This window comes from Peromyscus californicus, unplaced genomic scaffold (assembly GCF_007827085.1).
Source record: "Peromyscus californicus insignis strain IS unplaced genomic scaffold, ASM782708v3 Scaffold_10__1_contigs__length_136768540, whole genome shotgun sequence".
NCBI lineage: Eukaryota > Metazoa > Chordata > Mammalia > Rodentia > Cricetidae > Peromyscus > Peromyscus californicus.
In genome coordinates this window covers 101,450,818-101,461,389 of record NW_026294391.1, presented here as the reverse complement: position 1 = coordinate 101,461,389, position 10,572 = coordinate 101,450,818, and the positions used below count along the sequence as shown (strand labels likewise).

At 47.4% G+C, this 10,572-nt stretch overlaps 1 protein-coding gene across 1 annotated transcript; it reads left to right on the top strand.

The window, feature by feature from the left end:
• Positions 1–2,532: 2,532 nt before the first annotated feature.
• On the top strand, positions 2,533–9,535 carry LOC128117566 (homeobox protein Rhox5-like). Its single transcript, XM_052749554.1, has 4 exons — positions 2,533–2,614; positions 2,791–3,244; positions 3,964–4,009; positions 9,293–9,535. The coding sequence occupies exons 1-4, from the start codon at positions 2,533–2,535 to the stop codon at positions 9,533–9,535; spliced, it is 825 nt and encodes a 274-aa protein (XP_052605514.1).
• Positions 9,536–10,572: the final 1,037 nt, after the last annotated feature.

The following is a 10,572-nucleotide window of genomic DNA, read 5'->3' as shown; positions in this document are numbered from 1 at the left end:
GAACATAACTTATAAGAAAATCACACAGAGCAGTAATTGGGCTCATGAATCACTGCTGTTCTACAACAAAAGCTCCTTAGGGTACAGGTTTCCTGTCATTGCAGTGATATGTAGGATTGGGCTACTAGATAGCAGCAGGCAAGCAGCAGACATCATAAGGAGTCAGTAGAGTAGAGTCCCTTCCCCAGGTCCAAGAAGGGGACAGCAGAGTCAAGAGGATAAAGAGTAAAGGCAGAGATGGATGCTGGTTTTCAGACTCACATAGTTAACATATTGGAGCATAGCAGGCCTTGGTGTTTACCTGTGTTAGCTACTCCCATATTGCACTCCACAGCTCCTCTGGGTTACACAGCAAGCATCCATCTTTTAGGGTGCTGAAACAACCATGAGAGTGATGTCCCTCTGCATCACTCTTTGCTAAGCCCTGGGAGCAAACTGCCAGAAATAAAAGAATACACCCAGTGTCCTGTGAGCTCTGTAGAAAGGGAAGAAATGAACAGTCTCTAGGGCACCCTGAATGCATGATTGCTTACCTGCCTCACACCAACCCTGGGAACAGTGTCTTGGTAAATTTATCTCAGAATCTGGGGTTTATATAGATGCAGGAGGTAGGTCTCTGTCCTTACTGAGGAAAAAGCACTCACGTTCAAATTTCTAAGTTGCTCGCATATGTTGCAGGGATGCTAGGGCTAAAAGGAGGGTTGATGTGAAACAGTCAAGCCAGGAACACCAAAGATGAGACACAAAGAGTTTCTTTGATCAGTAGGACACTCAGGCACTATTGTCTCCTAAAATAGCCTAGCTTCTCCAGCAGCTAATTGTGAGAGTGAGTAAAGTCTGGGTCTAAGAAAGCCTCCCATTTCGGTGTTTCAGGGAAGCCTTTCACAACTACCCAGGAGACAAGGAGAAGAGGAAGTACAGTTGCAGCTGCTTCTTAGTGACTGTGAGAAGAAAGAGAGCTGAGTATAATTAAAAGCACCTGGGACAGCTGAAATGTCAGAGGACACAGGACCATGCAGTGGCTAATGGCGACAAGACAGTCAAGGCCCACAACTCACAAAGCCCTAGTCAGGGATGGATAAAGGGCCCTGTGGTGGGAGGGGATTGAGCCACCCCTGACTAGGTGGGCAATGGGTGAACAGAGCATGATCATCTCCTTGGTGTGGGCTAGACCATGTGGACCGTGGGCCCTCCAGTGTCTCAGCCTATGCTATCCCAGAGAACTAACCCATCTCCTAACAATTACCTCAGCCATTGTCCAGATTCTGCCATGATCCTATTAAAAACAAAAACCACGAAATGACAGAGCTCAGTGGCTCTTTTAAATTTTTCGAATGTAACCTACTCTGGGGAGTCTCTCTAAATTTTCTCAGTTCCACCCCTTCCTGCAATGATTCTTTGTAGAGTTTGAATCCAGAATTGCTTACTCCTCCTGTCTTTCACCTTCACAGCTGTGAGACAGGTTTGGTACCACTACCCAGGGTTGATCTTTGATGTCCTCAGGTATCTGGGTCACCCTAGGACCTTGGTCAAGCACAGCTAGGTAGAGAAAGGTCTCCATAAGAATGAGCTTGTGAACACTGGTGGAATTCAGCCCTGTTGGGAGCACAGTCTCTCAGGAGGATCTTGCCCTGGCCTACCTGTAGCTAGAGTTTTCCTGCCTGGCCCACAGTCAGGACAAATCTCTCTCACCCGCCAGTCACACAGCCGTCAGACCTGACCAAGTAAACACAGAGACTTATATTGCTTACAAACTGTATGGCTGTGGCAGGCTTCTTGCTAATTGTTCTTGCAGCTTAAATTAATTCATTTCTATTAATCTATACCTTGCCACGTGGCATGTGGCTTACCGGTACTTTACATCTTTCTTATCCTGATGGTGGCTGGCAGCGTCTCTCCCACCCAGCTTCTTGTTCTCTCCATTTTCCTTTCTGTTAGTCCCGCCTATACTTCCTGCCTGGCCACTGCCAATCAGTGATTTATTCATTGACCAATCAGCAACACATTTGACATATAGACCATCCCACATCACCTACCCACATAGTTGCCATCATTCAGGGCTCTTCAAGACAGCACAACCAAGATTGGGGCATTTTGTTTGAAGGACATTTCTATAATTTAATAAAGTGATTTAGCTGGGCTCAAGGGCCTGCTGAGTTTGAAAAGGTCGTTTTGTTACTCCCTATGACTGAATTTGAACAGTCCAGCATTACCCAAAACTAGAGGTGTCAGCTAAGGAGCAAACCAGAGCCACAGGTTCCGCACCCCCACCGCACACACTCACTGCAGTTTTTAAAGTACTCCCTGCTCTTTTCAGCTCTAAAGTGCTTCAGGCTAAGCACCTCAGAGGACAAGCCCACAGCCACTGAGGCTGTGCAGGCCAGAATGTGTGATTGGACACATTGTAATTACGTTGAGTCTCCAGAAGACAAGCCTTCCGGGTTAAGAGTCACAGCTGTACCTCTGGCGTCAGACTGTGAGGACACAGCTTTTAAGTCTTCAGAACTCGGGTCTGATTGAAAGATTCCTGGCATGGAGTCTCGCCAGTGCTGCTGCCACATTTTCACCAGGATGCTGTGTCTAGGAGCTAATGAAGACCAGGAACAACAGCATGGTCAGTAAAATGGTTCTGACTCTTCTTGGGCGAAGTTCGGGAAGCAAATTTGGTGGAAAGGCCAGTGGCCCGGCACTTCGATTACCCAGCTCTGCCTGTGGGCCCTCTCCAGGCTTTCCAATGATCCATGGGCCACGATGCTCAGACCTTTATCTTTATGTTTTTCTCTCTTGCAGGTGAGATTGCAATGGTCCTGAAGGCTGGAGAGGAAGAAGGCAAGAAAGGGCTTGTACAGAGCGAGCTTGCTCAGGGTGAGCTTGGTCAGGGCGAACTTGCTCTGGGCGAACTTGCCCCAAGCAAGCCTGCTCAAGAAGAACTTGCTCAATCCGGTCTTACTCAGGAAGCCACAGGAGTGGTAGAGGAGGGAGAAAACGAAGAAGAAGAAATGGAAGGAGGTCATGCTGGAGATGGTAGTTCTGGCCCCATGGACAAGGGGATCCAGGCAGAAGGTGGTCATGGCAGCAGTATTGAACAGCAGCCTCAGCAAGAGGCCGCAATGCCTGAGGGCACCAACAGTCTCCAGGCTGGTGACAACCTGTCTTTCCAGAGCCAAACCAGATTCACTGAGTCTCAGCTGCAGGACCTGGAGCGTCTTTTCGAAGAGAATCGCTTTCCCAGCTTTCAAGTAAGGTAAGCAGAAGGCCCTGCTAGGCGCCTGGTTTTCAGGCTGTGCATCAGGCTGTTCTTTGGTGCTCCCTGATCCCTGATTTCCTCTACAAACAAAACCACCATGTCTGGACCCTCCAGCAGAAAATGGATTCTGGAGTAAGCAGATGTGCCCTAGTCCAACTGGAAAGATTGTGTTTTGTTGCCTGTTTAAGTGGCACGTGAGTGGGAAATTTAGACAATGCTTGTTCTAAATAAGTCTCTGTAAGTATGAGTGAGAAGCCTGAGTTGTGGCTCGGAAAATGCAGGAGGGATTCCACCTCAGATTAAAATTTGACTAACACATTTCATCGTGGGGGCTCTGTTAATGAAGGTTTACATGTTAAGTACATAGAAGACATACCTGTGTTTGTGGGATTACCCTTAATTTTGGTCCCTGAAAGAAACCTATTACTAAAGTAAGTCTCAAAGTAGGTGTGAGGAACACTGTGTGTGTGTCTCTGTGTTTGTGTGCTCGTGTGTGTGTGTGTGTGTGTGTGTGTGTGTGTGTGTGAGAGAGAGAGAGAGAGAGAGAGAGAGAGAGAGAGAGAGAGAGAGAGAGAGAGAGAGAGAGAGAGAGAGAGTATGTATGTACATGTGTGTACACAGAAGTGTGGACACAAACATTTAAAAGCAATCAGGACATGTCCTTATACAGGTTATTCCCACCAAAAAGCCTAAATGTTGGAATCTTTTCACTTCAGGAAGGCTCTTGCAAGATCTATGGATGTGCAGGAAGAAGATGTGCAGGTCAGTATTTTTAAAAAATTAATGTTTTGGAAGGGCTCAAAATCTTGTGATGGTGCTGTCTAGAAGAGAGGTGTAGCAGCAAATTGGGACCTGATGTTGCATCCCAAGGATGCCAAACCAGTCCACAGACAGGCTAGTCTCAAGATGACAAAAGGCCTCCATTTTCTCAGGCAGGAAATGCCAACCTGGACACCTGAAACCTAAGATGCCAAGGTGCTTTGTCTGACCCTCAGTGAACATAGTGTGTTCTCCATGACCTTCTGAAGGCGGTGTAGCCCGCATGCCTCAATTAAGTGAAGAGACCATGTTCTTGCCCACCTTCAACTCTTTCACTCTGCATGTCTCAGAAAACCTTTTCTCAGACTTCTTGATCTAGTCTGTAAATGTCCCATGCCTGGCTTAGTTCTGCATCAATACTGGGACCAGGAACCTCAAAAGGCCCATAGCCCTTTTACATGTCTTCTGTTGGTAATGTATGAGAACTCTGCTGAACAATACAATCAGCCCTGGCTTTTCCAAACCACATGCCCACAAGGGAAAGGCCTATACACAGTATGCTTGGAGGCTAGGGAGGAAGCATAGAGCAGGAAGAAGTGCCCTTTGTCTCATAAAATATGCATTCTGGATACTCACAAAAGGCTATCACCATGGAGCCTTTCACAGACTGCTTTGGGCCTTGGGATAGTTCTCCTGGGTTCCAAGGAATTGTTTTTGATATTTTTCAACACACAGTAAGGACCAGGAACAACCCATGAGCTAGATCTGCATCCTTTCCTGAAAGAATGCATTAAAAATATCAATTGATGGAGAGAATAGACAATATTCTGGGTCTATTCTATAGCAGAAGGACTGGGTGTGGGGGTACATATCCTCAGGGGCTCCATGGGGGTGTTTTGACTGTTTCAATGAGAATGAAACCTGTTGCTTCCAGCATTCTGAACAATCAGTACACACTTGAGGTACGTCTTCAACTGTTCTTGGGGTTAGGTCGATAAACAAACAGTTTCTGGGCAATCAGAAATGTGGTGCTTTGCTAGGGGAGTAGCTCTGTCCTGGAGCACATACCTAGCACACACTGGCCCAGGGATGGGTTCCATATACGTTCTAAAATGTTAGTACAATTGAGCCAGTATACATGGTTAAAGGATGTGTTCTTCAGTGGTGGTACAGTTCAGTATACTAAAACAACCCTTTTTTCTGCTTGTAGGATTGGTTTAGGACCAGGAGAGCCATTTTCAGGAGAAGCAATGGAATAGTGGTGCTGATCGATGCACCACCTGGTCCCCAGAACAACGATTCCTGAAGATTGTAGAGCAGTACTGAGTGCCAACTCTGTCCAGAGCCAGATGTCATGGAACCTGGCCCTGCCCCCAATATCTGGACCACCCATGCTGGCCATGACATCATTTCTTTCCTGCAATTATATCAGCCATAAAGAGGTGGATTCTAAGTATGTTGGTTCCATTGTTTTTCAGGTTACTAAAATGTGGGTATAAGTATTTGAACCATAGTAGCCTATTCCAGAAATGGCATTTATGGCAGGAGGTGACACTGGCAAGCTGTGGTCACTGTGCCTTGCCAAGTGAGGAAGATTTCCAGGTGCTATGCTGCTTCATGCTGACCCCACATGATTCTCTGTACCCTCATCATGGGCTTGTCAACTCACTCCACCTCTGTGTAACAATTATTTATAATGCCAGCTGGGGGAAGTCTCCAGCAGAGGACACTGTGTTTCTAGTCATGGCTGTTCCCACCCATACTCCAGTATGTCCCACCCTAGACCTAATCCCCAAGGGGTCATGGTGGGGAATCACACAGGGAGAAGCAGAGATAGAAAGAGAGATGGGTTCACTGGGGACCTGGAGGCATCAGGAGGAAGGGTCCTGAGGCTCCACATTGGATGTTCCAGCAAGAGATGACTTTCTTGAGTTCTATACAGGCCCTTGCCACCAATCTTCCAGGTACAGAGTGTTATCTGGTGACATGCTCCAGTTCCTGGCTGCCACATCCAGTGGCTTCAGTCTTCTCACTGGGGCTGATGTTCCATGAACGGAACCTGTGGGTGGCGTCCTGTGCCTCAGCTGACTGTGGATTCTCATTCTGTGCTCCCCGGTTATGTGGAACTGAGATGTGCTGTTGACACTCTTCCTGGGGAGACGGGAGAAACTGGGAACAAACATCTTCTAAGCCCAGTTGGAGCTATCAAGCCTTTTACTTCCTGTGTCTTAAGCATCTCTCCCTTATTATGAAATGTTTCACCTCCATTTGGAATGTCTTTTGTCTTCAGGAGCTTTCCTCCAAATGGAAGGTCTTATCTTGGAGGAAACTGCTACACAAAATGTGTATCCAGCTACAGGGCCTGATCCTGTGGAGGCATGCTCTAGGTGACCACATGTCTGGCTCAGGTTCTGACTGGACTTCCTATCAATTAGAAGAGGCTCCACTTTTCAGTAGCTTACACTGCTGTGCAAGGGACCGTGTGTCTGTGAGAGGGCACCTTCATAAAACCTGGACAGAGACTGTGGGGAGACCAGGTAAATGTGTGAAAAGGGATCTGTGTTTCTATTGGCTGACTACACATGACTGGCTGGGATCTGTGGCTAAGAGTAAGCGTTTTCATTGGCACTGTAATTGAAAAGACTTTCTGCAGTTCATTGACAACATTTTGTAAACATCCCTTCACTCAGATATCACAAATCCATATACAACTTCCTCCTGAAATCACGGGGCTCGGTTTCTATGACTTCCCTTGTGTAGTAGGACTTATTAAAGTCAGAGCCCCCACTTCAGGGACTCTGAAATCCCTGTCTTACTGCTGGGTTTACCACGCTCTTAAAGAACTTTCCACCCACAGAGAGCACTGTGAGCATAACCACCATGCAGTGTCAATCCTTACCTTCTGGATCTTTCTCTCAAGCCCTTTCAGTCCATAGTAGCAGTGCTCTATGTCTCCCCCTTCAGTGAAAGGCTGGATATTTCCTCCAAAACAATGAGCTGTTTGATTTAGCTAATATCCAGCATTATTTGACATGGTTTTCCTATTTCTAGGCATGGTGTTCACATTTATAGGTTGAGCTGTTTGCCCTACAACATAATTAGAATTCCTGGGGGCTGTCCAGCCATGCTGCAGCTCTATGCACAGCTAAGCCTTCAGTTCTAATACTTCTTTTTTATAATTAGTTAATTAACCAAAAGCCAGACATTTCTATGTACTCCTGTGACCAGTGGGAGGGTATACCACAAGGAAGAACAGCACTAGTCATTCTGATATACACAGTATGGGGCATGTGATGTTCAGGCTTTCCTGGGATACATGAGAGACTATCACAAACACAAAACGAAGAAACAAACCAAAGGAAAATACTGCATTTTCATTCTCAGGTCCTATTAACACCCCACTGTAGCTGGAGTTTTCTCTCAGGGGCCCACCAAGCCCAGGCAGCCCGGCAGCCCACTTATAAAATAAACACACAGATGCTTATGTTATTTAAATTGTTTGGCCTAATGTCTCAGGCTTCTTGTTATCTAGTTCTTATATCTCAAACTAACCCATATCTATTTGTCTATAAGTTGCCACATGGCTCGTGGCTTAGAGGTACCTTACATCTCGCTTTCTATGGCGGCAGCTGGTAGCGTCTCTCTGCCTCAGCCTTCCTGTTCCCAGAATTCTCCTCTCTCCTTGTCCCGCCTTTACTTCTTGCCTGACTACTGGCCAATCAGTGTTTTATTTATTAATCAATCAGAGCAACACATTTAACATACAGAACATCCCACAGCACCCCACCCCAACCCCAGCACTCTGAAACACTGTCAATGAGATCAGTCCCTCTACCACAAGAAGTGCACACAACCTCTCCCCTGTTTATGGCCTTCCAGAGTCTGTGGCACTTACTCTGCCCAGGTTATTGTACGAATGCACCCTCAGCCCTCAGCAGTTTGTACTGCAACACAAAGGGTGCAGTTGGTCCAGTGTCTGATCTTGCAGAGCTGAGAAGCGCTGGACAGGACCTTCTATAAGCATTCTAATGCAGATTCTTCACTGGCTGTCTGGAGTCTGTTAACTTTTCCAAGGGTTGCAATGGCTTTTTTGCAGTGCTGCACAACACACTGTAAACATGGGACTAAAATGCCACTGCTGAAGGTGGAGGTCCGGGATTGGCCTCTGCTTTCAGAGTTCTTGAAGACTCTTGAAGCAGACACATGCAGAGCTGACCCTGTCCACTCAATGTTCATCTCATGTGTCATAGAGACTCGGAAATGTGGGGTCTGGAATGTTGAGAAATTCTCCAGTCTTCACCCAAGCCTCATGTGCTCATTGTGAGTTTTTCCCACCTTCCCCAAGAGATATGGTCCACACGTTTCCACAAGGCCTCAGAATTATTGTTTTTGTTTCTTACTCACTGCAGATTTGTTCCCATAGTTGACCCCCACCCATTTCCTAGGAAGAGAATTCCCCAAGGCCAGGGGACTCAGTTGAGATGCCACTTGGAAGGTTCCTTCTACACTCTCCTTCCCAAGGGCCACACCTTCCCTGTAAACACATCCTGCTCACTGAAGCTCCAAACTGCTTTGAGGGGGAGACACTGCCAGCCACAGCCATGACAAGCAGCATGTTAAGATGCCGGTAAGCCACGAGCCATGTGGCAAGGTATTGATTTATAGAAATGGGTTAATTTAAGATATAAGAACAGTTAGCAAGAAGCCTGCCATGGCCAAATAGTTTAAATAATATAAGCATCTGTGTGTTTATTTTATACGTGGGCTGTCGGACTGCCGAGGCTTGGCAGGATCCAGAGAGAAAACTCCAGCTACACAGCTGTTGGTTTTGGACCTCAGGGGTTCAGTCCATTGCAACTGTCAATCATCCCAGGAAGCCAGGAAGGAAGGCTTCTGATTGGTTAAAATAACCTGGATGTTAGGTCGTTAAGGTATAGAAGAGAAAAGGCCTTCCTGGTGGAGTAGTTCTCCTGCCAGAAGTATATGGGTCTCCCCCTCAGAATGTGAAGAGGCACAGAGGAAGGCAAACCTCAAGCGACTTTGACAGCATTCCTGTCATGGAGCATGGAAACATCAAACATCTGCCTCTTGAGGGACCTGACCAGGAAAAATGGAAAGGTCAGTGCATGTTAGGAGTGGTGGGTTGGCCATGTCCATGAGGAGATGTTGTTCCTCAGAGGTGACTGGAGAGGCATGGGGAACTGACGGCTTCACCTGCCTTGATGTCATAGCGACTTTGCACCACACTGGTCCCTGTCGCCTCTTCTTTCTGTTTTCTACTTTCAGGTGCTGAGACACCGATGCTCTCCCCATATGAAGAGGGAAGAAATGAGGAAGAGGGTGGAAGGGACCACCCTGCGTCGGGACCTCAACAGCAGAATGGAGAGGAGTAGAACAGAAAAACAGGGAAGACTGGAGAAGGTCCTGCTGTTGCTGTACCTTCACGCCTCATGGATGACCGTGAGCGTGCCAGTCCCAATAGCCAGGAGAATGAGCGTCCACCTCAGAAGCCAGTTCCTGAGAGCATAGGGGGTACCAAGGCTGTGCAGCTTTGTGATCTGTGTACAGCATATGTCACATCTGGTGCCCTGAGAACAGTGTATGTCAGTAACAGTGCCTGGTGTACAGCCTGTTAGTGTGTGCCAGGTACAGCCTATGTCTGTGACTGTGTCCCAAGTACAGCCTGTGCCTGTTACTGTCCCATATACAGTCTATGCCTGTTAATGTGCCCCAGTTACTGCCTATGCCAATCACTGAGCCTCGGGTACAGCATATGCCTGTTACTGTGCTCCAGGTACTGCCTGTGTCAATCACTGAGGTCCAGATACAGCCTATGCCTGTTTCTGTTCCCCATGTCTGTCCCGTGCCAGTTACTATGTCCAATGTACAGCCTATGCCAGTTAAGAGATCTAGCACACCACCTATGGCAGTTCCTATTGCACACCCTATGCTATTCCAGGTGGGTGGTGTACAGCAATACCAATTACAGTACCCAGTATTCAGTCTATGCCAAGTACAGTTTCAGCCAATGAGCAGCCTGTGCCATTTCAGGACCCCATGTCCAGCCTGTGTCAGTTCGGACGCCGAGTGCACTGTCCATTCCAGTTACCATGTCCAAAATACAGCCTGTGCCAGCGCTGGGGTCCTGCAGCTGCCTCTGTGACAGGGCTACAGCTGCAGGAGTTGAAACACCTTTTCCAGAGAAAACACGATCTAGTGCTGAGGAAGGGTAAGCCTCTTGTGTGGCTTCAAGTCCCTTCATAGGGAACAAACTGGTACAGAGAGGCCTCTGGCTCTCTTTCAGCTGTGCTTCTTGTCTTCATTTACTGAAAAGTTCAGATTACATTTTGAAGTTTTATTTTGTCTTGGCATGAGTGTGTAGGGGGACGAGAGGAGCTGTGTCTCACATTTGGAGGTCAGAGGACAGCTGGAAGGACTTGGTTCTCTCCTTCCAGGATGTGGGTTCTGGGTTCAAAATCATCTCCTCAGGCTGGCTGGCAGGCATGTTCATCTGCGGCGCCATTTTGTCTGCCTCCATTTTGCCCTCCAGAACTAAAGCCACCCAC

Coding starts and splice junctions, on each gene's coding strand:
- LOC128117566 (XM_052749554.1), top strand. CDS start 2,533: ATGGAGTCTCGCCAGTGCTGCTGCCACATTTTCACCAGGATGCTGTGT. Junction 3,245..3,963: donor TTTCCCAGCTTTCAAGTAAG/GTAAGCAGAAGG, acceptor TTTTCACTTCAG/GAAGGCTCTTGCAAGATCTA. Junction 4,010..9,292: donor TGCAGGAAGAAGATGTGCAG/GTCAGTATTTTT, acceptor TTCTACTTTCAG/GTGCTGAGACACCGATGCTC.